Source organism: Meles meles, chromosome 2 (assembly GCF_922984935.1).
Source record: "Meles meles chromosome 2, mMelMel3.1 paternal haplotype, whole genome shotgun sequence".
Taxonomy (NCBI): Eukaryota; Metazoa; Chordata; class Mammalia; order Carnivora; family Mustelidae; genus Meles; species Meles meles.
In genome coordinates this window covers 174,813,739-174,840,406 of record NC_060067.1, presented here as the reverse complement: position 1 = coordinate 174,840,406, position 26,668 = coordinate 174,813,739, and the positions used below count along the sequence as shown (strand labels likewise).

At 37.4% G+C, this 26,668-nt stretch overlaps 1 protein-coding gene across 1 annotated transcript in view; it reads left to right on the top strand.

Moving 5' to 3' along the window:
- Positions 1-26,668, top strand: part of ADAM9 (ADAM metallopeptidase domain 9) — a 148,242-nt gene that overhangs the window by 57,180 nt on the left and 64,394 nt on the right. The window contains exons 12-13 of the mRNA XM_045998185.1: positions 12,062-12,233; positions 19,561-19,653. Of these exons, the coding sequence (XP_045854141.1) occupies positions 12,062-12,233; positions 19,561-19,653 (265 nt within the window). The remainder of the gene's footprint in view (positions 1-12,061; positions 12,234-19,560; positions 19,654-26,668) is intronic.

Genomic DNA, 26,668 nt, shown 5'->3' with positions numbered 1-26,668 from the left:
ACAAGGTCATCTTTATCTCTCTTTCATTCTTTATTTTTTTAAAAAAATTTTTATTTAAATTCAATTTAGTTAACATGTAGTATGTTATTAGTTTCAGGGGTAGAATTTAGTGGTTCATTAGTTGCATATAACACCCAATGCTCATTACATTAAGTGACCTCCATAATGCCCATCACCGAATTACCCCATCCCCCGACCCACCAACGGCCTGTTTCCTATACGTAAGAATCTCTTACGGTTTGTCTCCCTGTCTGATTTCATCTTATTTTATTTTCCCTCCCATTCCCTATGATCTGCTGTTCTGTTTCTTAATTTCCACATTAGAGTCTTTCTCTGATTGACTTACTTCGCTTAACTTAATATCCTCCAGTTCTGTCCACATTGTTGCAAATGGCATTATTTCATTCTTTTTGATGGCTGAGTACCATTCCGTTGTGTGTATGTGTATATATATATACACACACACCACATCTTCTTCCAGTCATCATTTGATGGACATCTGGGCTTTTTTTACATTTTGGCTATTGGGGGCATTGCTGCTATATACATTGGGGTGTGTGTGTCCCTTCAAATCACTATTTTTTATATCTTTTGAATGAATACCTAGTAGTGCAGTTGCTAGGTCATAGGGTAGTTCTATTTTTAGTTTTTTGAGAAACCTCCATAATATTTTTAAGAGTGGCTACAGCAGTTTGCATTCCTACCTCCAGTGTAAGAGGGTTCCCTATTCTCCACATCCTCGCCAACATCTGTTGTTTCCTGAGTTGTTAATTTTATACATTCTGACTGGTGTGAGGTGGTATGTCATTGTGGTTTTGATTTATATTTCCCTGATGCTGAGTGATGTTGAGAATTTTTTCATGTGTCTCTTAGCCACTTACATGTCTTCTTTGGAGAAATGTTTGTTCATGTCTTCTGCCCATTTCTTGACTGGTTTGTTTGTTTATTTATTTATTTATTTATTTATTTATTGGGTGTTGATTTTGTAAGTTCTTTATAGATTTTGGATGTTAGCCCTTTATCTGGTAAGACGTGTAAATATCTTCTTCCATTCTGTAGGTTGCCTTTTAACTTTGTTAACTGTTTCCTTTGTTGTCCAGAAACTGTTTATCTTGATAAAGTCCATATAATTCATCTTTGCTTTTGTTTCCCTTGTCTGTGGTGATGTATCTAGTAGGAAGTTGCTGTGACTGAGCTCACAGAGCTATCTGCCTGTATTCTCCCCTAGGATTTTGATGGTTTCCTATCTCACATTAAGGTCTTTCATCCATTTTGAATTTCTTTTTGTGTATAGTGTAAGAAAGTGGTCTGGTTTCATTCTTCTACATGTTGCTGTCTAGTTTTCCCAACACCGTTTGTTGAAGAGACTTTTTTCCATTGGGTGTTCTTTCCTGGTATATGTCAAAGATTAGTTGACCATAGAGTTGTGGGTTCATTTCTGTTCCATTGATCTCTGTGTCTGTTTTTTGTGCCAGTACCATACTGTCTTGATGATGACAGTTTTGCAGTATTGCTTGATGTCCAGAATTGTGATGCCTCTGGTTTTGGTTTTCTTTTTCAACATTACTTTGGCTATTAAGGGTCTTTTGTGGTTCCACACAGATTTTAGAATTGTTTGTTCCAGCTCTGTGAAAAATGCTGATGGCATTTTGATAGGGATTGCATTGGATGTGTAGATTGCTTTGGGTAGCATAGATGTTTTCGCAATATTGGTTCTCCCAACCCATAAGTATGGAATGTTTTTCCATTTCTTTTTGTCTTCCTTAGTTTCTTTCAAAGTGTTCTGCAGTTTTCAGAGAACGTCTTTTTACCTCTTTGGTTAGGTCTATTCCTAGGTATCGTTTGGTTTTTGGTACAATTGCAAATGGGATCGATTTCTTGATTTCTCTTTCTGCTGCTTCATTATTGGTGTATAGAAATGGAAGACACTTCTGTGCAGTGGTTTTATATCCTGCCACTTGGCTAAATTCCTGTATCAGTTCCAGCAATTTTTTGGTGGAATCTTGGGTTTCTACATAGAGTATCATGTTGTCTGCTTAGAGTGAAAGTTTGACTTCTTTGCTTATTTGGATGCCGTTATTTCTTTATGTTGTCTGATTGCTAAGGCTAGGACTTCTAGTACAATATTGAACAACAGTGGTGAGAATGGACATCCCTGTGGTTTTCCTCACTTTCAGGGAAATGCTCTGTTTTTCCCCATTAAGGATGATACTAGCTGTGTCTTTCACATATGACCTTTATGATTTTGAGGTCTGTTCCTTCTATTCCTGCTTTATTGAGGGTTTTTTCAAGAAAGGATGCTGTATTTTGTGAAATGCTTTTTTCTGGATCTATTGAGAGGTATATAGTCCTTGTCCTTTCTTTTATTAATGTGGTGTATCACATTGATTGATTTGTGGATGTTGAACCACCCTTGCTGCCCAGGAATAAATCCCAATTGGTTGTGGTGAATAATCCTTTTGATGTACTGTTATTAGCTGATATCTTGGTGAGAATTTTTACATCCTTGTTCATCAGAGACTTTTGGTCTTTAATTCTTTTTTAGTATGGCCTTTCTTTGGTTTTGAGATCAAGGTAATGCTGGCCTCATAGGATGCATTTGAAAGTTTTCCTTCCATTTCTATTTTTGGAACGGTTTCAGAAGAATAGGTATTAATTCTTCTTTAAATGTTTGATAGAATTCTGCTGGGAAGCCAGTGGGCCCTGGACTCTTGTTTATTGGGAGATTTTTGATTACTGATTCAATATCTTTGCTGGTTATGGGTCTGTTCAGGTTTTCTATTTCTTCCTATTTTTAGTTTTGGTAGTTTCTATGTTTCTAGGAATGCATCCATTTTTTCCAGATTGCCTAATTTTTTGGCATATAATTGCTCATAATATTCTGTTATACTTATTTTTATTTCTGTGGTGTTGGTTGTGATCTCTCCTCTTTCATTCATTATTTTATTTATTTGAGTCCTTTCTCTTTTCTTTTTGATAAGTCTGGGTAGGGGTTTATCAATCTTGTTAATGCTTTCAAAGAACCAGCTCCTAGTTTCTTTGATCTGTTCTGTGTTTGTTTTTTTTTTTAAAATTTCTATCTCATTGATTCTATTCTAATCTTAATTTCCCATTTCCTGCTGGATTTAGGCTTTATTTGTTGTTCTTTTTCCAGCTCCTTTAGGTATAAGGTTAGTTTTTGTATTTAAGACCTTGCTTCTTGAGGAAGCCTTGTATTGCTATATACTTCCCTCATAGAACCATCTTTGTTGCATTTCAAATGTTTTGAACTGTTGTGTTTTCATTTTCAAATTTCATTTGCTTCCATGAATTTTTAAAATTCTTCTTTAATTTCTTGGTTCTCTGTTGTTCTTTAACCTCCATGTATTTGTGGTCCTTCCAAATTTTTTCTCGTGGTTGACTTTAAGTTTTATATCTTTGTGGTCTGAAAATATGCATGGTATGATCTCAATCCTTTTGAAAGTGTTGAGGCCTGATTTATGACTCAGTATGTGATCTGTTCTGGAGAATGTTCCATGCGCACTCAGAAAGACTATGTATTCTGCTGCTTTAGGATGAAATGCTCTGAATACATCTGTTACGTCCATCTGGTTCAGTGGAGTCCTTTAAAGCCCTTGTTTCCTATTGTTGATTTTTTAATTAGATGATCTGTCCATTGCTGTGAGTAGTATTGTACAGTCATATTGTATTATTATCAATGAGTTTCTTTAAGTGTGTTATTAATTGATTTATGTAGTTGGCTGCTCCCAAGTGAGGGGAATAAATATTTACAATTGTTAGATCTTGTTGGATAGACCCTTTTATTATATATAGTTCCTTCTTCATCTCTTATTACAGTCTTTGGTTTAAAATTTGTCTGATTATAAGTATGGCTATTCCAGCTTTCTTTTGTTGTCCTTTAGTATGATAAATGGTACCCCGCCACTTTCAATCTGGAGGTATCTTTGGGTTGAAAATGAGTCTTTAGTAAGCAGCTTGTTGATAGGTTTTTTTTGGTGTGTTTTGTTGTTGTTGTTTTTGTTTGTTTTTTAGATCTATTCTCATATGCCGAATCTTTTCATTGGAGTATTTAGTTCATTTGTATTCAGAATAATTATTGAAAGATATGAATAATATGAATTTAGCACTACCTTCATATCTTTCATTACATGTAAGGTCACTGTTCCTATAGAATGTCTCTGTTCCTTCTAGTCCTTTTTACTTTTGGGCTCTCTCTTCACTGAAAAGGCCCCCTTTAATTTTCTTGCAGGGCTGGTTTAGTGTTTATGAATTCCTTTAGTTTTTGTTTATCTTGGAAACTATCTCTCTGTTCTGAATGACAATCTTGCTGGATAAAGTATTCTTGGTTGCGCATTTCTCCCAGTTAGTACATTGAATATATCATTCTAGTCCTTTCTGGCCTGCCAGGCCTCTGTGGACAGGTCTGCTGTGAGCCTTATGTGTCTACTTTTGTAGCTTAAGGACTTCTTCTTCCGAGCTGCTTTCAAGGTTTTCTCTTGTCTTTGTAATTTGCAAGTTTCAGTATGTTGAGGCGTTGACTTATTTTTATTGATTTTGCAGGTAGTTCTCTGTGCCCCTTGGACTTGAATGCCTGGTTTCCTTCCCCAGATTAGGGAAGTTCCCAGATATAATTTATTCAAATAAACCTTCTGCCCCTTTCTCCTTGCTCTTCTTCTGGGACTCCTATAATACGGATATTATTTCACTTTATGGAATTGCTCAGTTCCCTAAGTCCACCTTTGTGATCTAATAGTTTTCTTTCCCTCTTCTTTTCAGCTTCATTATTTTCCACAATTTTAACTTCTGTATCACTGATACAGTGATTCATTCTTCTGTTTCATTCATTTGTTTTTATGGCCTCTACTTGGGACTGCATCTGGGTTATAGCATTGCTAATTTTGGCCTGACTAGATTTTAGTTGTCTTATCTCTATAGTAAGGGATTCTCTAGTGTCTTTTATGCTTTTTTCAAGCCCAGATAGTATCTTTATAATCTTCGTTTTAAATTCTAGTGCAGACATTTTACTTATATCCATATTGATTAACTCCCTGGCTGTGAATACTACCTCCTGTTCTTTCTTTTGGGGTAACTTTCTGTGTCTCAACATTTTGTTCATTAAAGAAAAAGAAAAAAAAACCTCAAAATAAGAACAACAACAATAACAACAAAAATCTTCAGTAAGCATTTCTAGTGTGTACTGTGTATACTCTGCTATTACATTTGGCTGTTCTTTCCCATTGGTCTGTCCTCTCCAGAGTTCCTCCTTGCTTGTAGTAGAGAGTAGTTGGACCTTTAACTAGGTGTTGTTTGATTTGTTTGTTAAGATAAACCTGGGAAAGAAAAGAAAGGAAAAAGAAAAAAAAAAAGCCTGATCCAAGATGAGAGAAAAACAAAAGGAACAAAAATGCAAATGAAGAAATAAACAAAATAACTATGAGTCTGATTCCAAAAAGTAAGAAAGAAGGAAGTTAAAAGAGTAAGGAAAGAAGAAAAGAAAAAAAAAGCTGATCCAAAAAACAAGAGAAGGAAACACACAAACCAACAAATGAGCAAAAAATTATAACACTGATACCAAAAAGAAAAAAGAGAAAAAAAAGAAAAAAATATATAGAAGATAAAATAATAAAAAGACATAGAAAAATAAAAAAAAATTAAAAACTAAGAAAAAAAAAAAAGAATCCTATTCCTATTTCCACCAGAAGTTGAGTTTTGGAACATTCTTTAATCAGTGTACTTGGTACTTGTGGGGTACCTCTCTTGGTCTTCTGATTGAGAGGCCTGCTGGGCTGGTTCACATGCGAACTTGCCCTTATAATGATGCCCCTGCCAAGCACAGGGGTATGATATTTAGTAGGGGACTCCAGCCTCTACTGGAGCTACTTACTGTGTTTCTGTATGAAGTTCGAGCATTTTGGTGGGCAGGAGGGAAGAGTGAAGGGGGAAGAATATGGCATTGCCTCGCCCTCTCGTCCTCAGGGAGGGGAACTTCTGGCCACTGCTCTTCAGGAGGCTGTTTCAGAAAAGCAAATAATCTCCTGTGTCCTGGGCTTTCTTCAGTTCCCAGCCCTTAACCTGTCTGTTCCTGGGCCGTCAGCATGCCCCACATCACAGATCTTTTGTATGTTATCTCTGGTCTGTGGCTGGGACTCAAAACTCCCACGTTTTAAAGGTCCTGGCAAGGTGCGGAATCATTCCACAACCCCCTCCTCACCGGGAGAACCTTACAGTGCTCTGTCCTGTCCCAGAAAAGCAGTCACAGTGCGCACATGGAGGCTGGAGTCTACCGTAACACACAGTGAAAAGCTGCAACCAGATTATCTGTCATTTTCAGAAGAGTTGGTCCCCTTCTCCTGTCTGTCCGAGAAAGGCAGTTACACAGAGGGTTGATTCTATTGTGGCAGACAGCAAAAAGCTGCTATAAGTTCCCCTCCCTGAGGACAAGAGGGCGAGCTATTTCGTGGCTCCCAGCTGGTCCTTTGTTCTTGGAGAGGAAAAATTTATTCTTCCAAATGTACTCTGGGAAGGGCAGAAATCTCTCGCAGTGCGACCCGGGGATCTCCTCACTTACTGTGTGATCCCTACCTACTGCATTTTCTCCCGCTCTCTCCCTCTCCCTGACTTTGCTCTGTGAAAATGGTTCCCTCTCCTTCTCAGCCCCATGGCTTTCCTCTTCCCCAGTTCATGGCTCAGAACCTCACATCTGCCACATTCTGTCCAACTGTTTGTTTCCTTAATCCTGAGATTGTTTTGATCCAAATAGTTGAATGTTAATCTAGCTGTGTTTGAGGGAGGAGGCAAATTCAGGGTCCCCCTACTACTCTACCATCTTAACTCCTCCCTCCTCTCTTTCGTCTTGAGGACATTTTTGTCCAATCTTGAATATAGAATTCTAGATTATCCGCTATTTTCTCTCAGCATATTGGTGGCTCCCTCCCCCTTTTTGTTTATCTTCTGATATCAGTCCGATGTTCCCACACTCTGCTTTACCTGCCACTGGCGTCTTCTGCTCCTGTAGAGATCCAGATGTATATAATTCTGATCTCAGGCTGATTTCATGGGTGATCGGAGTTCTTTGGTAGGTAATCAGCTCACTTTAGGGTACAGGTTGAAACGGCGCCTCCTCCTACTTCCCCGCCATCTTGACCCCTCCTCAGCATATTGGTATTATTCTGTTTTCTTTTGGGGTCCATGTTGCTGTTGATGTCAGCTATCACTAAAATGTTATTCTGTCGAAGTGGATTTATGTACATCAGCTATTTTCATAGTTTTAATTTTTTTTTAAATTTTAAGTTTTTTCCTTATGTTTATTAAAGTTGTGGAAAGAAAAAAAAAGCAAGCACACACACTGATATACCTGCTGAGGATTTTTGTTTTTTGAGTTTTAAAGTTTGAGGTTTGATATTTTTCATAAGTTGTGATAAATTCTCCACTATTGTATTTTCATATACTGCTTCTTTACATACTGTGTCTGTGCACAGTATTCCTGCATATTTGCTGTCCTTCTGTGATTCTAGTTAACTGTGTGTAAGACCTCACAAAATCCGGCCTCCTACATTTTCTTGTATGTTTTCTATCATTTTGTGTTTGTGGGTAATTTCTTGTATCTTCCAGTTCACTGAGACTATCTGTAGTCTGCTGTTAAACCTACACATTGAATTCTTAATTTTGCTTATTATCTTTCATTTGCCAAATTTCTATCTAGTTTTTTCATACATGCTGTATTACTGTTACGGATTTTATTTCCCTATTAAAATTTTTGAGCTTGTCATTTTTCTCCCTGACCAGAGTAAGCAGGATATTTTTGGTTATTATTTGATAATTCTAGTGTCTGGAGGCTTTATTGGATTGTACCTGTTTTTTTCTCCCCCTTACAGTTTCTTTTCTTTTTCTTTTTCTTTTTTTTGAGTGGTTTTTTGTATTTTGTGCCTTCATGTTATATCTTAGTAATGTGTTGGTCAATGTCTTTGAACAGTTTTTGCTAAGAATAACTTGAGAAGAATGATTATGCTGTCTTCGGTGGTATTAAATCTTTTTTCAAGGGTAGATTTCCCACCTTCTACTTCATATGCTGTGTAGTAAATATTAATTTATTGTTCATTATGAGTTAGGTCTTTTATTAGATGCAGTTGATATATATAGACATTTGACTTTTTTCCCTAGATTGTTCAACCGTTCAGAGCCAGTTCTGTTTAAAAAGTGGATAATCTAATTTTGTAATACGATTTTTGATATTTTGAAGGCATTTGGTAGGGGCTGGTAGCATTTTTCTCATATACTGCTCTTAGATTTCTGAAAGTGTGAGGTGTTCCTCCTGGGAGGTACCTTTCTGGAGAAATGGCTTTCTTACCCATGGCTCTCAATGCCAACTAGTTCAGAAAACCTCCATAATCAGGACAGTCTATTTTTAAAAAATAATTAATTAGAACAGGCAAGAGTGTGAGTGAGCAGGGGAGGGGCAGAGGGATAGGGAGAGAGAATCTCAGGTAGGCTGGGTGCTGAGCATGGAGCCTGTCATGGGGCTCAGTCTCATGATGCTGAGATCCTGACCTTTACAGAAACCAAGTGTCGGATGCTCAACTGACGAGGTGCCGCAGGGCACTGTTTAAAAATATCTAATTAATTGCCATCATTTAAAGCCCTCTGTTAGGACTTCCTACTCCTTGCTTGTGAGGATTAGTATGGTAATGGTGGAACTGTGTTCTGATTATTTCCAAATTACTCATAGAAAGAATGTTCTAAATGATAATTGCCTTTTTTTTTTTTTTGGCTTTATTCTGGTAGATTGTTTCCATTACTGTCATTTACATCTATCTCCTTTTAATGCAGTTTTAGGAAACATACCTAGGTGTGAGAAAAGAGATGAAGAGATGCTTTAAATTAATATCCTAGCACCCAGAGGTGATACGTAGAGAATCCGAATACTTTAGTTGCTATTCAAACCAAGTATTAGGAGAAAGATCATCTTTATTACTGTAGGTGCCATCCAGGGATGACTAGGGGAAAAATATCTTCATTGTAGTCCCCAGAGGCTTACTGAAGAGCAATATGGAAATGTTTGTTACTCTCTCCCTCAGGTAAAAAGCACCAGAAATGCTTCTGATTTTGTTAATCCTTTTCAGTATATTATGGTCAAATCCATTGTGGTGAAACAGATTTTTTTTAAAATGGGTTGCTTTAGGATGAAACATTTTAGACATTGTATTTGTGAGAAAATGTGTCCCAACTACTGACTAGGAAACTTATTTAAAAAATCTGTTTTGAAATGGTAGACTTTGTGTAGATTTTTAAAAAAGATTTTATTTATTTATTTGACACAGAGAGAGAGAGAGCAAGAATGTGTGAGCACACAAGCAGGCGGAGCATCAGACAGGGAGAGGGAGAAGCAGACTCTGCTGAGCAGAGAGTCTGATATGGGGCTGGATCCCAGGACCCTGGGATCATGAGCTGAGCCGAAGGCAGATGCTTGACTGATTGAATCACCCAGGTGCCCCAACAGAAGTGATAGACCTTACGTAGATTAGAATTAGGGACTCAAGTGTAGAAATATACATATGTCTGCACAGTTTCTGTGACTATTGGCTGGTTAGTGTATTCTTACAGAAGACATTGAATGTGTACTACATGGCAGGCAAGATACTTACCACATATAGATCAACAATAGCAAATAAAAAGCAGTCACAAACCTCTGTTTAAATTGAAGTCTCCTACCAAATAAATAAATAAATAAATTGAAGTCTCCTTTGTTTATTGGGTAATTACTAGCAACTGCTACTCTGACAGTGTCACCTGATGTCTGTTAGACCCAAACTTGGGTTAGCTCTCCTAAACCTGCTCCGCCCACAGTCTTCTCCACATCAGTTAATGGTAACTCCTTCCTTCTTGTAGTGTGGTCCCCAGAATATTGGAGTCATCCTTGACTTCTTCTCTCTTTTTATCAGATTCTTCATCTTAGGGGCTGTTCCTTTCAAACATAGAAATAATCCAGACACCCCTCACTGTTTCCACGGCTGTCATGCTGTTACCTCATCAGCATGAGTGGATTTCTGCAAGAACCCCTTGTATGTACTTTCTCCTTAAAATAGGAACCACAGCGATCCAATTAAAGTACAAGTCAAATCACGTTAGAACTCCTGCTCACCACTTTCCATTGTATCACCACCTCTCCCCACCCAAGTTCCTCATTTCCCTCACGGTAGAAAGTCAGAGCCCTACAATGGCCTATTCTCACCGTTGCTGACTGCATCTCTCATTATCATTCCTTCCCTGACTCACTTCATTCCAATCCCATTGGCTTCCGTACTGTTCCCTGCACACACAGGGCAGGATTTTACCTTAGAGCTTTCACACTTGCTGTTCCTTCCTGGTGTGCTCTTCTTTCCCCACATATCCAGTGCTGATTCGGTTATCACAGTGTTTGAAGTACCTGTCCTGACTGCTGTCGCTTCCTCCCTCTCCCTGCCTGGGTCCTGCTTCACCTTCTCACTACTACTTAAGCCCCAATGGCACTTATCACCTTTGTATACTCTCCAGTTTACTTACTATGTGTATAGTTTGTCTCACTCACTAGAATGCTCTGTGGGGGTGAGGATTTTTGTCTGCTTTGTTCACCATTTTATCCCTTGTACAGAAGCAGAGTGCCTTGTGCATAATAATGTCAAGAAATGCGTGAATGAATTATGTTGTACAAGAGGACTCTTCCTCACAATATCATTAATAGGGATTAATGAGAAGAAGAATACTGAAAACAAGCCTTTTTTGTTATTGTTAATGGACTTGTGGTAGATCTTTTCTTTGTATGTGAGTCAAAACACTGCCTTTGCCTATTTATTTATTTATTTATTTGGTTACAGACAATTGACTTTCTTTGTCTGCTGGTCAGTTTGTTAAAATCCTTCAAAACCACATTCAAAGACTTTTTTTTTTCAGCTGGTAGTTAATGGTACCAAAATGTCTAGGCAGACTGCTTTCCATTTCCAAGAGCCTAGAGTCTGGACTATTGACTTCTTTAGAGACTTTGGGCCAGTTAGCAAAGAGTGTAATATGTATATCCAGAACAGAATGTGTCACAGAAAGGATCTGTTTCTTAGATTCTATGGATGTACAAAAGAGCCAGCATAGACAGGGATGCTTCCTTAATAACTATAATAATGCAACACAGTTTTCTTTTCCACTGCTACTCTTGGCACCACTGCTCAAACTGATGAAAGAGAGTCTTTCAGGGCACCAAATTCCCCTGATAAAACTTCAGTGGGACTTGGATTTCTCAAAGATCCTTGGGGTATATGTGGATGTGTTTCTCTGTAATCTTCAAAAGTGAAAATAGTGGGACTCTCTGAATGTATTTTAGAGTTACTGAGTAAACCCATAACTAAAAAAGCAAACAAACAAACAAACCCCACCAACAACATGTAGAACAAATCAAAATTGCATTTGTATACATCTCACATGGATAGCTCATGGTTTATATAGATCTCACATGGATAGCTCAAGGTGGGCAATTTCTAGAAGCTGTTCTAGCCTTTAGAGTATTAAGCATGGGTCTCAGGAATTATCAGAAGGTTTAAACCTCAGACTCTAACTGAAACTCTGCGCTGTGCAGTTTGCTTCTTGGTGGCTGGAATGCCCATTCACATAATTTTCACATGGCTCCCTGTATGTGATAGTGAGGGGAACATAAGAATGTTATCCTGTAGAGTGAGAAAAGATTAGGGAAACATATAGCTAGTGTCAAATATTTGAGGAAATTTTATTATAGAATGTAAATATAACTGAATTTTGGATAGGACTAGATAATTTCTAAGGTCTTCTTCTTATGGTTTTATATATTAATGTAATTGATATGTTTACAAGATATTTTCATGGAGGTATAATATATTATAACCCCAGTAATGAATATTATGTAGTAACTGAAATAATGTATTATAGTTTTCTCATTTCTCTCTATTTTTTGGTAGTTTATTTTCTGCCATTTTAAATATTCACTTATTGGTTGAGGATGTGATTTAAAATCTCAGTGAATAATTGCTATGACATAAGATCTTTTTCTTAATGTTTATTGTAGAGGTTCCAGAAACTTTAGCAGTTGCAGTGCAGAGGACTTTGAGAAGTTAACTTTAAATAAAGGAGGAAACTGCCTTCTTAATATTCCAAAGCCTGATGAAGCCTATAGTGCTCCTTTCTGTGGTAATAAATTGGTGGATCCCGGGGAAGAGTGTGACTGTGGTACTCCAAAGGTCAGTTTAATTTTTGATTTTTGCTTTGTGAAATTACTTCAGGATTTGGAAAAAATGGAATAGCTTGCTTTGGGCAACTGGCATAGGAGTTGGTGAAGTTTAGTGGCAAATGAGGATTGGTATTTTGCTTGTGGGGACATATTCCTGGGATTGGCCGTGTCTTCCTTCCCAGACCATAACTAGTGGTGTCATCTGTTTTGATGTCAGGAAAGAACCGTGTTTATTCTTCCATTTTTTGCTAACTTCTGCCATTTCGGTTATGGTTATTAGGTCATTTATTTACTTTAAAGAATTAATCAGTTTTTCAGTTGACTCTTCATTTGTAAGCTTTCACTATTCTGGCACTACCATTGCGAAATACTTTCTCAGTTGGACTCATTTTAATAATAAATTGAAGCTGATCCATTTTCCAGAGTCCTTCAGGAACAAAATTCTTGCTACTTAGATGAGCATCCTCCTTTTATTAACCTTCAGTGTTGTGCCTCCTGATCTGTCAGACCTTTATATACACTTAGTGCCATAAGCCCATGTCCATATTTATTATTATTATTCAGTATCTTACATTCTCCTCTCAAAGTGTCCCGTGTAAAAGTCCTTTCCTTCTTGGCCTTCCATTAAATTTTGAAGAAATTTGTTTAGTTTTGTTTAAACTTTACCATATTCTTAGTGTTTTCCACAAGTACTTCTTGCATATCTGACCATATCTTCATGCTGTAGAAGCAGATGACTTCATGCTCTAGAAAGACAGTATGTATTTTATGATGGACTTGTGGTGGGCCTTCATTACATCCTTGCTGACTGACAGGGACTTCTGTTAAATGTTCAACGTGGTAAAATCCTTACAATAACCCTAAGAGATGGATATTTTTGGTATTCTCATATCAGATGAGGAAAGTAAGGCCCTAACAAGGTTATATTTAACTTCTAAATTAATGTTATAGTGTTTGGGTGACCAGGCTCTTTTCCTTTCCAGGCATTCTCAGATCCTTCTTCTTTAAATATTATAGATCTTTTGCTTTCTCCTAACTGTTCACTTCACTACAAAACTTTCTGAGATGGTCTATATTTGCATTTTGGGCTTTCACACTACAGAATTACTCTTTAAAAAAGAATACCACTTCTGTCTCAAATACCACAGATTTTGTTTTGGTACAAAAGTTTCAAATAGTAAGTACAAGCAAAGTTCCCCTTTCATACCATTAATTTTTAAACTTCCTTCTGCATTGGTAATCATTCTTAAAAGGTTAGTATGTTTCCTTTTAGACTTTGTGCCTTTTTACACACATATGTAAAATGTACATTTGTAAATTGTTGGGTTTGTCTTAGGGTTTTTTTTTTTTTTTTTGCATAGCAGACAATATGTTGTATGCAGAGGTTTTTTTCTTTTTTTGTTTGTTTTCTATTAGTGTATCTTGGGGATTTTTCCATGTCATTACCTTATGTAGACATAATCTTTTAATCTGCTGATTAGTATTCCCATATAAGAATGTACTGGTATTCCCATATAAGGATATATTATGATTTCTTGAACCATACTCTTATTAATGAACATTTATTGTGAATAGTATTTTTCTGTTGCAAACAGTACATCCTTGTGCATATCCAATGTATATATAGGCAGGTATGCAAGTGTTTCTCTAAGTTAATTACACAAGGGTAGAATTACTGAATTGAAGAGTATGTGTTTTTAAATTTTATTAGAGGCTATGAAATTTCCTACAAAAAGGCTGTGTCAGTTTGCACTTCTACTGGTAGTTTATGGTGGCATTTGGTGCCCCCTATAGTATAGTCTTTCCAGGAAAGAATAATACATGTTTTCTTAAGAAGATATTATTTCAATTATTAATCTTTTCATATGCTTATAGACTATGTGCCTATTTTGTTCTATGTATTCTCAATTTATGTCCCTTAACAAAATGTTTTCTGTTGTGTCATTCATTCTTTTAAATTGATTTTTAGGAACTCACGTATTGTGGGCAAAGTCTGTTGTTTTGCATATGTTTTAATATTTCTCCTCTGTCTGTAGCTTATAATTTAGCTTTTAAAAAATTAGTTAACTTTATCTTTTAGGGAAGTTTTAGGGTCACAGAAAGATTGTTGGAAAGTACCAAGAGTTCCCTTATACCACCACACACACCACACACACAACCTCCTGTACCCTCCACGTCCTGTAGCACAGTAACATTTGTTACAGTCGATGACTACTTTGACATGTCATTAACACCTAAAGTTTCCATTACGGTTCTCTCTTTTCTTCTCCCAATCTGTGCTTTTTAATTATAAATTTTAATTCATTTCCATTTTGTGTTCTATTACATTTTTTTCCTCTGAGTTCCTTTATTTATTTATTCATTTATTTATATATTTTTTAAGTTTTTATTGAAATTACAGTTAATATACAGTATAATATTAGTGCCAGGTATACAGTATAGTGATCCAGCACTTCAATACAACACCCACTGCTCATCAGGCCAAGCATACTCCTTGGTCCCCATCACTATTTCATCTACCCCCCCCAACCTCCCTCTGATAACCATCAGTTTGTTCTCTATAGTTGAGTCTGTTTCTTGGTTTGTCTTAGGATTCACTCTTGACATTTAGGTTTTTGTAAGATGTATTTTATTATATTGAAATTTGAAATTTAAATGAAGGAAAATTTATCAGTTTTTTTTTCCTTTAGATTTTCTGAATTTTATATTTTGGCTTGGCTTATAGTACTCTTTATTTCAAGACTGTCATCATAACCCCTCCATAATTTCTGTTAGCATTTTTGTAATTGAAAATTTTATATTGGCTCTTTAGTTGAGGGGATGGATGGCCATGTGGAATAAGCTAAGGCATTAACTTTTATCCATTAATGATCAGTTGTTATAAAACCATTTAAAATTATACTTTTATCATAAACAGAATTCCCGTGTATATAATGTTGCGTCATTCTTTAATCTTTCATGAAGCCATATGTCTTACACAGTGTTTTTGAAAACAATTTAGCAGCTTTCTTAAAGTATAATTGAATACAGTGTTAAAGAAACCAAATTTGGACTTAGATAATGAAAAGTTTTATTCAGAATAAAGAGTATTGTAATAGGGAGAATGCTCTGATCTCAGAAATCTGAAAGCACCTTAAAATCAAATAAGAAAAGGCTTTTCTTTTAAAGTGTCAAGGTGAGGGCAAGCTGGTAAGCAGAATCTTTTAAGAGGAAGCTGGGTAAGCAAGGGGAAATGACCAGTGAGGTCTGATACAGAAGTGCTCTGCTGTAGTCAGCCGATTTCCACTAAAAGCTGATAGGAGGGAGGGGGTGGCACATTCCACTTTTTCTGTAGGGACAAGCAGAGCTCAGGGGCCTGTAGCAAAGATAGAAGTTTTGCTAAAAAGAACTAATAAACTATGTTAGGACAGAGCAAAGAGTAAGAAATGTGTAATTGTGAACACTTGGTCAACAATAAACTACATATATTTAAAGCATACAAGTTGATACATTTTTGACATGTATATACTTGTGTGAAACCTTCATCGTGATCAAGGTAATAAACACATCATTATTCCAAGAAGTTCTCTGTGACTTTTGGTAACCCTTTCTTTCCATTGCCTGCCCCCCACCCTTGCTTTTTTTTTGTTTTTTTGTTTGTTTTTTTTTTTAAGATTTTATTTATCCATTTGACAAAGAGAGAGAGAGAGCACAAGCTGGGGGAGAAGCAAGCTCCCTGCAGAGCAGGGGGAGCCTGATATGGGACTCGATCCCAGGACCCCAGGAACATGACCTGAACCGAAGGTAGTTGCCTAACCAACTGAGCCGCCCAGGCACCCTCTGCATTCCTTTTTGTTCTCCCAGCCTCAGGCAATCACTGATCTCCTTTTGGTCATTATACGTTAGTGTGCATTTCCTAGAATTTCATGTAAGTGGAATGACTCTTTTGTCTGTCTAGCTTCGTTCTGTCTGTTATCTTGGGATTCACCATGTTGCTACTGTGTCAGTAGTTCATTCCTTTTTACTGCTGTTTATCATTGAATAGTACAGATAGGGTACAATTGGTTTATCTTTTCATCTCTTCATGTACCTTTGGGTTCTTTCCAGTTTGGGGCTATTAACACGTAAAGTTGCTGTATGGGAAGACTCGCATACCAGTCTTCCTATGGACTTATGTTTCCAGTTTCTCTTGGGGAAATAACTAGGAGTGGAATGACTGGGTCATTTGTTAGGTGTATAACTTTTCAAGACATTTTCAAACTGTTTTCCAAAGTGTTTGTACCATTTTACATCCCCGCTGTCAGCGTATGGGAATTCTACTTCTTTCACATCCTTGGTAACCCTTCACAGAGTCAGTCGTTCAGTTTAGCTGTTCTCTTAGGTGTGAAGTGGTGCCTCACGGAAGTTGTAATTTGCATTTCCTTAGGGACTAGTGATGTTGGGCCTGTTTTCAGGGGCTTATTTGCCAGTTGTAGATCTTTTTTGATGATGTGTCTGTTAACCTCTTCTCCACATTTGAAAATTGGGTAGTTTTCTTCTTGAGTTTTGAGAGTTCTTCATATATTCTGGATATAAGTCCGTTATTAGATACGTGATTTGCAGATATTTTCTCCCAGGCTCTAGCTTGTCTTTAGTTACCTTAACAGTGTTTTTGGAAGATTAGAAGCTTTACATTTTGATGAAAGACCATTTTACCAATTTATGCTTTTATGGACTCTGCTTTTTTGGTATTATATTTCAGGAATCTTTGTGTAATCTCAAGTTGCAAAGATTTTTTTCCTAGAAGCCTAGTAATTTTAGGGTATACGTTTAGGACAATGATCCATTTCGACTGAATTCTTTTGTATGGTACAAGGTTTAAATCAGAATTTATTTATTTATTTATTTATTTATTTATTTGATGCAGCCGGGGGAGGGGCATAAGCAGGGAAAGAGACAGAGGCAGAGGGAGAGGCAGACTCCTTGCTGAGCAGGGAGCCTGATGGGGGGCTCTATCCCAGGACCCCGTGATTATGACCTGAACTGAAGGCAGAGACTTAATGAACTGAGCCACCCAGGCGCCCCAGGGTTCATTTATTTTTACATTTTTATTGTGAAATGATTGTCAACTGATGGGAAGTTGCAAAAACAGTGCAAAGAGCCCCATGTATCTTCACCCAGTTTGCCCCCAAAGTGACATTGTATGTAGTAGCTTCATTCAATATAAAAACCAGAACACTGACATTGATGCATTAACTAGATCACAGACTTTATTCAGTTTTCACCATTTTTAACCACATTTGTGTATGTGTAATTTTATCCCACTCATTGATTTATGTAAACACCACCTCAGTTCACACAGAGAACTATTCTGTCATCACACAAAAAATCTCTCTACTGTTACCTTTTTGTATTCATACCCACCCCCAACTCCTGCCCTGGACACCTCCCCCTGGCTACCTCTACTGTTTTCTAGCTGTAGTGTTGCCACTTCAGTGTTAAATGGAGTCATAAGATATATTCTCTTTTGAGACTGACTTTTTTCACTAAATGTGATGCCTTTGAGGTCAGTCTAAGTTGTTGTATGTATTAATATTTCATTCCTTTTTCTGAGTATTGTTCTGTTGGATGGATTTTACTGCAGAGAACTTGGAATAATGTTTATGCTGTTATTTCCATCAGCCTGCCTAGAGTTTGTTTAACCTTTGTCTAACCATGCAGAGTTTTTTTTCCCTAACATTTTGCTATTAGAAAAAAAAAAAAGCTGCTATGAATTGTATTCCCCTGTTTATCATCAGAGAATTAAAGAAAAATATGGTGTTCATGATTAAAGAGATAAAAAGTTTTAGAGAGAAATGTAAATTATAATAAAGAACCAAATAGAAATTATAGAACTAAGAAGTCCAATTAATGAAAGTTTCACTGGATAGAACTAATAGGAGACTAATACGGCAGAAAAGAGTCAATGTGGGCAAATCCGATCAAAAGAAATACCCCAATCTAAAGAACAAATAGAAGAGTTAAAAAGAAAAATGAACAGAGCATCAGGGACATATAGGAGATATCAAATAGTCATGTAACTGTTAGTGAAATCTCAGGAGACAGAATGAGAGAAAAAATAAAATAATGGTTTAAAACCCCCTAATTTAGGGAAAAACATTGGCTTACAATTTCAGAATACCAAGTGAACCCATGCCAGAATCATTACAAAGAAAATTTATGTAAGTGTACTGTAATCAAAGTGCCGAGATAAAGAGAAAATAATGAAGGAAGCCAATAAAAAACAGGGGAACAAAGATATGAATGGCAGCTGATTTTTTTCCCCCTGAGATGCTAAGGGCCAGAAGACAATAGAACAGCATATTTACAGTTCTCAATAGAAGAAACTGTCAACCTAGAATTCCATCGTAGGATAAATATTCTTCAAAAATGAAAAAAAGCTTATTTCCTTGGCCCCCTCACATCCCCTCCTCCTTCTGTACCCTTTCTTACTTTCCCCCTCCTTCTGCCTCAAACAATTCAGACCTGGACACATTAACTGGGATGTAGAGGAGGTGTCTCTGTGGGTAGGAGGTTGTGGGATTTGGGGTGTGTGTGTGATGGGGAGACATGGAGGTTTAAAGTGGGGTGAGAGAAGCCAGGTGAGGTAAAAAGAATGTTCAGATAATGTGAGGACACACCCATAAGAGAAGTCAGACTTTCAGCATGAAGAGAAAGGCGTTGATGGATGCTTAATTCTCTGTGATGATTAAAGAAACTATTATGACTGAATGTATCCTCCTCCCCCAAATTCACATGTTGAAGCCCTATCCCCCAGTGTAGCTGTATTTACAGAGGGGGCCTCTAGGTAAGTAATTAAGGTAAATGCGGTCAGAAGGATGGGCTTCTGATCTGACAGGATTATTGCTCTTAAGAAAAGAGACCCCAGAGAGCTTGCTTGCTCTCTCTATCAGACCATCTACACTGAAAAGGAGCCATGTGAGCACACAGTGAGAAGGCAGCTGTCTGCAAAGCTAGGAAGAATGTCCTTGCCAAAACCCGACTTGGCTGGAACTTTGAGTTTGGACCTCTAGCCTGTAGAACTCTGAGATAATAAATTTCTGTTTTTGAAGCCACCAGTCTCTGGTATCTTGTTCTGGCAGTTCCAGCAGACAAAAAGGCATTCTCTGTATTATTTCAGTCCTTTGAAAGATGTTGAACTTTCAGTGGTTGTAGCTGAAGAGTCACTGATAACTTCAGAAGGATAGTAAGTGATTTTCCAGAGAGTAACTGCTATAGCCCAGTTAGAAAGAAGATACTAGATCTAAGATAAGACTTTGATTAATGAAAATTGATGACAATGACTCCTTTCTTTGTTGACAGTTATTTTCTTTTCACAGGAGTGTGAATCCGACCCTTGTTGTGAAGGAAGTACTTGTAAACTTAAATCATCTGCTGAATGTGCGTATGGTGACTGTTGTAAAGACTGTTGGGTAAGTGTCATGAAACCGCTCTGAAGGCACACACATGAGCTGTGTCTCTCCACAATGTCAGCTTTATCCAGTCCTAAAGCAACGTTAAATCACAATTAGAAAGCAGGTTCAGGATTCCAAACTCAGTGACAATTCACCATGTGATGAAACTGGGCTTCTTACTCGGCACCCGGGGCAGGAGAGAAGACAAGCCACACAAGGAACAAGATAACAGAAGGGCGCAGGAAGTGAACGAACCAACTCTGAAGTCAGTCTGTGGGTGTGTGGTTGAGATAAGGCCTCGGTCTGCGGGTCAGCTCTCCACACTCACCGCTTCTGATGTTCAAGTAGTGAAGGCTCTTGCTTCTGTTTGGAGATAATGGAGATCATTGGGACAGAGCCTTCAGTGGCAGTTACCATTTTTAGGTGGTCATAGACAAAGACTTTGACAGTTTGCTGCCAAAATCCTTCCCTTTTTAAAGGGATTTAATCAGTTTTGGGTCTCTGCAGACCTCCTCTGGTTCTTGGTGATCAGTTCTGGGGGGTCAGCTGTTGCGGGTCCTGGCGCTATCTCCTAGCGGCAGTATCTGCGCTGCTGTTGTCATTGCTTGACACAGGGCCCTGCGTGACGCGGGAGACTCCATTTTGCTCTCTACATTCCACCCCGTGATTCCTCTTGGCAAATTCTCTAAGGGCCACGCAGGAATCAAATATGTGTAGGATGGCAGTAGTAGTATGGTAACATAGCAAAAAGCATGTTTAGGTCACTTAATCAAGTTTTCAATGGAAATCAAACAAAATCAGTTAAATTCAAACCATATAAGATAAGGAGCACATCAGATCCAAACAAGATAGATACAGTAAAATGAATCAAGCAAACACAAATAGGAACTCCAACTCAGAATTACATCTAATTGAATAAAGTCAAACAAAAAGAAGATAAAAATCAAAAAAATACATATGGAATCTTCAGTATAGGCTCTTGGGTATCCAAAAAAGAACAGTCAGGGTATGGAGAATCATAGTCTTTCGTGTTTTTTAGAGTGCATAACATTCTAATAGCATATTTAATAAGATACATAACATAAGTGGTAACTAAAGATAATAGAAGAATTTCCTTAATGGATTCCCAAATGTGTAGAGATAATTCCATCCCATCTTTAGGTATTTTAAAGGTTTTTAGTCAGACTATGAGTCAAAACAAATCACTGTTTGAAGGGGTTTGCTAACAATTCTAGAAAGGAACATTTATTATGTTTTCTATGTTTTGTTTAATGCAGTTAAGTTAGTATTAATGATGGCTGAAGCTGCATGAAGGGCCTGAGTAGCATTTTTAAAGTGGGTTAGCTTGTTGGTTAAGGTTTTATGGTCTGCTTTGAGTCCTCCCATGTTTTCATCCAAAAGTTTATCAATTTTGTCAGTTTTAACCCAAGGTATTTCTGTTATTTTCGTATGGTAAGATGTTGGAAGATCTCTGTATGAATATTCCGAGATGTAGGTATCCATTTTGGTAACACTATTATGTTATATTAATAGCATACAATATTTTAATACATTCATTATTTATGGTGATAGTAGTATCATTCATTTTAGTATGATTAAATAATTTAACCTCTGAATAAACATTAGCACAAATTATCCAATTAAAGTGTCCCATGTTTAAAAACGACTTTTCAGTGGGTGCTTTTGTTAAAGGAAAAAGATTAGCATTGATTTCCAATTCATGCCAGGTATAGTGCATGTTATGAGATCATTGAAATACCATTTCTTTGGGTAATGAATATCCATCTATCCATAGGGTTGTACATGTTGCCAGAGTGCAGTATTACCTTGTATTTGTGTGGCACGGCATATGAGTCATATGCTAGTAGACTTTGACCTCCTAATAGTCTTAACAATGAAAGTTTACATTGCCCTGTATTGTCACAACCTGATGGTCTCAAGAGGTCTAATTGTAAAAGAGATTCAATCCAGTTAGAAGAATACATTTTTCCTGTTACTGTAATGTTTCTAATATCATTCCATGCTCTCTCAAGAAGGTCATTGATTCTTTAGCAACTAATTTTTAATTGTTCATTCAAATAAGAATTTCTCAGATTAAGTAAATTTTGTTGCAGGACCTGAATCTTATGGTCACTATTATATTTATTTATTTATTTTTTTTTTCTCATTTTATTTATTTTTTCAGCGTAACAGTATTCATTCTTTTTGCACAACACCCAGTGCTCCATGCAAAACGTGCCCTCTCCATTACCCACCACCTGTTCCCCCAACCTCCCACCCCTGACCCTTCAAAACCCTCAGGTTGCCCCAACCTCCCACCCCGACCCTTCAAAACCTTCAGGTTGTTTTTCAGAGTCCATAGTCTCTTATGGTTCGCTTCCCCTCCCCAATGTCCATAGCCCGCTCCCCCTCCCCCAATCCCACCTCCCCGCAGCAACCCCCAGTTTGTTTTGTCACTATTATATTTAAATTCCAGTTGGTATGCATGATAATCACACATAGTTCTATGGACAATAGAATGTAATTCTTTAAATGCTGAGAAAATTTTGGAAGCTAAGTTTTCTACTGCATTATGTAAGGGGTTCACTTTTTTTTTTTTTTAAAGATTTTATTTATTTATTTGACAGAGAGAGAGAGAGATCACAAGTAGGCAGAGAGGCAGGCAGAGACAGAGGGGGAAGCAGGCTCCCTGCTAAGCAGAGAGCCTGATGCGGGGCTCGATCCCAGCACCCTGGGATCATGACCTGAGCCGAAGGCAGCGGCTTAACCCACTGAGCCACCCAGGTGCCCCGGGGTTCACATTTTTTGAGCGCATATAATTCTTGCTTAAATTTGGATTTCTGCTTCCTGAATTGCTGAGATAATTAAGTTAGAGATGATGCCTAACCCTACCAGGAATTGTAAAGGTTTCCTAAGTTTAATTTTGTCAATGGGTAGTAGGTCAGGTAATGCATGGATGGTCATTAGCTATATAAATCAGTATAGATGAGTCATTTCTAGTTACATTCTTACAGTTAGGGTGCTGTACTGACCATGTATATTCTACTCATGGTGCATCTGATGGTTAGATGAATGAGAAGTATTGTTGCATACCTGAATTGTCCTCCCAAGTTTTAAGTGTCAAATCTAGATCCTTTTCAGGAGATTCTGGGAGGTCTGGTGTGATTGAGTCTGGTAATTGTTGTCTCTCTCTTCTCTCCTAATGTAAAACAACCTTATTCTTTTAGTGATGTCTTAATTAAGCAGATGGTGTAATTAGCTATTTTTCTACACCATGGTTGGGTCGCGTTACCAAGGCAGCAATTTCTGTTGTGGCAATAAGTGAAGTATCTGGTTAGTTCAGCAAGACAGAGAATTGGGAGAATATTGATAATTATAAGTAATATTTTGCCCAGCAGTGTCATTAGCAGGAAGCTAGATCAACACTGGATTTTTGTGTTCTAATTGATAATGTAAGCATGTGTGTATTAGACTTGTTTTATAATGAAAAGTACAAAGTAATAACCAGGGGCATAAAAATATATATCAGTTTTTTTTTTTAAAGATTTTATTTATTTATTTGACAGAGATCACAAGTAGGCAGGGAGGCAGGCAGAGAGAGAGAAGGGGAATCAGGCTCCCTGCTGAGCAGAGAGCCTGATGTGGGGCTCGATCCCAGAACGCTGAGATCATGACCTGAGCCGAAGGCAGAGGCTTAACCCACTGAGCCACCCAGGCGTCTCTAAAGACTTTTTTTTCTGATCTGTAGTGGAAAGCCTTTCTAGTATGTAATTTTTCTTCAGGCATTCTAAGGTATGTCCATAGGAGAAAGGTCCTGGATTTTCTTAAGTTGCAACTGTCCTTTAGCCCCTGTAGTCCAAGAAATGTTTCTGTGCTAAGTGTGTCTATTGTTACCTCCTTTTTTTCCGTGTCTGGGGCAGGGTTGTTTAACATCTTATGAGGACCATCTTTTTATAACCTGTCTCTCTGATTTAGCAAAAAGCAAGTTATATCCAGGCCTTGTTAAAAACTACCTTATTTCTCTTATCAATCATAATTCTCTTTTTAATAATCCATTAAATCTCTCTGTATATCCAGCAGCTATAGGATTGTGGGCTAGATGGTAATTCCATTGTAAGTCCCATAGATCACAGAGCTTTTTTTTTTTAAAGATTTTATTTATTTATTTGACAGACAGAGACCACAAGTAGTCAGAGAGGCAGGCAGAGAGAGAGAGGAGGAGGCAGGCTCCCCGCTGAGCAGAGAGCCCGACGCCGGGCTCGATCCCAGGACCCTGGGATCATGACCTGAGCCAAAGGCAGGGCTTAACCCACTGAGCTACCCAGGTGCCGGATCACAGCACTTTTTAACTAAGGTGGCTGCGAAGTGAGTTCCCTGATCACTTTCTACTGTTACTGGTGCTGCAGAGTGAGCTACCCATGACTCTAGAGCTCTTAGTGTTGCATGAGCCTATGGGCTAGAGGCAGCCAGAGCTATCCCTAATCCTGTATATGTATCTACCATGGTAGTGGTATATATCTGTTGATAGCTGTGATTTCAAGGTCCTATAAAGTCTATTTGTATTGTAAAATTAAATGTGGTAGGCTTGTAGGTATGTATCTATTGATGCAGTGTACCTGTGTTTATGTATCATCTGTTTACATGTGATGCATTCTTTTAATATTCTTTTTATTTCCTGCCAAGTAACTTTAAGATTTCTTTCAGTGAACCATTTATATAAGGCACGTGTTCCTATATATGCTTTCTGTTTATGTATTTCCATAATTGTATGTGGAGTTATTAGTATTTCTGTTATTTCCTTATCTGTGTGATACTGGTTTCCTGTCTTTTTAAATATCAGTTGGTGTTACTTTGAGTACCTCCCATTTTCCATCCCTATCTCTTTGTAACATTACTGGTGGCAATGTGTGTCTCCATCCTTTCTTATCTCTTTTTAATTTTAATTTTAAACCTTCCTTTGTTTCTATTGCCTTAATGTCTCTTGTCATTGCATCAGCCTCATATTTTGATAACTCTGTGTTGACTTTTTTATGTGCTGACACACATAAAATTAAAAAAATTTTAATTTTCTCTGAAGCTATATATAATTCTTCCCAATATTCTCTTGACCATATGTCTTTGGCATTTATTTTAGAATCATTTCTTTGCCATTTTCCTGACCATAGGGCTACTGCCCATGAGTCAGTAAAAATACATATGGTACTTTGATTCTCCTTTAATGATTTTCTTACAGCCAATACTACTGCAGTTAATTCTACATGTTGTGCAGATTGAGTCCTCCCTTTCTCCCTAAGTATCAGATTGTCCCGGGGTCTCTGTGCTACAGCTGTCTGTTGCTCTTCCAGAGACTGTGGAGGCCGATGTCTCTGTAAACCAGGCATTTGATAGACGTTTGGACTAGGGTGGGTCCTGTTTCCCTATGTTTCGAGAATGGATTTGCCTGCCCTTCTTTGGAATAAATTCTGACAAGTCTATTTCCTTCTTATGTATCTCCTTGGTGTGGAGTCCTGGTTGACTCTGGAAAGAGGTCTCTTGGATATACCATTTCCAAGTTAGCAGTTTTTTTTTTAATATTTTATTTATTTGATAGAGATATCACAAGTAGGCAGAGAGGCAGGCAGAGAGAGAGGGAAGAAGTAGGCTCCCCGCTGAGCAGAGAGCCCAATGCTGGGCTCGATCCCAGGACCCTGAGATCATGACCTGAGCCGAAGGCAGAGGCTTTCACCTACTGAGCCACCCAGGCGCCCCCCAAGTTAGCAGTTTTGAATCAGTTTGGATACCTGTGCATTCTTCTGGGCTCAGTTTTATCCAGTGGAGCAAAGGTGTATGACTTGACACTGTTATTTTTTGATTTCCTGTTAGAGGTTTTATATTTTTTAAAGCTTCCTATAGCTACCATGTATGGAATATTTGTGTTCTGAATATGGGAACTTTGTGGTCCAAAATCCGGAACTTTGTGGTCCAAAATCCTATTGGTGGAAAATTAGGTTTGTGTTCCTTCTTTGTGCACAGGGAAGATGTACCATATTCTCTACTTACCAGTATTTCTTTTTTAATGGTTCTCCTACTGCTGGATAGTATATTGTTTAAAATGTCTTAACAAAATCCCTGAATGTATCTAAAGCCTGTTGTTTTGCTCATTCAAAATTGGTGCCTTTTTAGTTATTTTGTAAATAGGTTTTAAGATTATATTAAGGTATGGTAGATGCTATCTCTAATATCCAAATGAGCCTTTAACTCTCTGTGCCTCTGTTTTATCTTTAGGTGGTTCTCTTGCTTGTATTTTATCTATTACCTTATCTAGCATTTTCCCTCCTTCAGAAGACCATTGAATTCTTAGAAATTTGCAATGAGTGTCGGGCCTGATATTTTTTCATTGTTAATAGTCTATCCCTTTTCCCTTAAATCCTATATTAACTTTTCCTTTTCTTGTCTTAATTGCTCCTTATTTTTTGTTGTTATGTCATTATAGACTGTTACTGGAGATTTATACAATGATTGCTCTATATGAGTGGACAGTATAGTGTGTGCTATGCTGGGCTCTTTAAACATCCTCGGAGCAACCTTACAAATTGATACTGTTTGCCTTCCCATGAGACTGTGGTATATTCCTGGTTTTCTCCTAGAATAGGTGTTGCAAAAACCATGTCTGACATATCTATAGTCACACAATATTTTCCATTGTAACTAGTTATCTTTTAAATTACTTCTGTGTCAGATAATGCTCCCATTGATTTTGGTGATACTTTATTTAGATTTCTATAATCTGTTGTTAGCCTATATTGTCTACTAGGTTTAAACACTGGACATGTGGGACTATTAAAACTGGATGACATTCCTGGAATAATTGTACTCTCTTTTAATAATTCCATTATCTTTTCTTTTATTTCCTTATATACCCATTTTAATGGGTATTGTTTAGTAAATGATTCCCTATGGGGCCTGGGGAGTTCTGTGCTAAGCATATATTCTAATTTTATTTCTTTTTAATGGCATCCATTCCTCATATAATTTTGGAATTAAATCCAATACT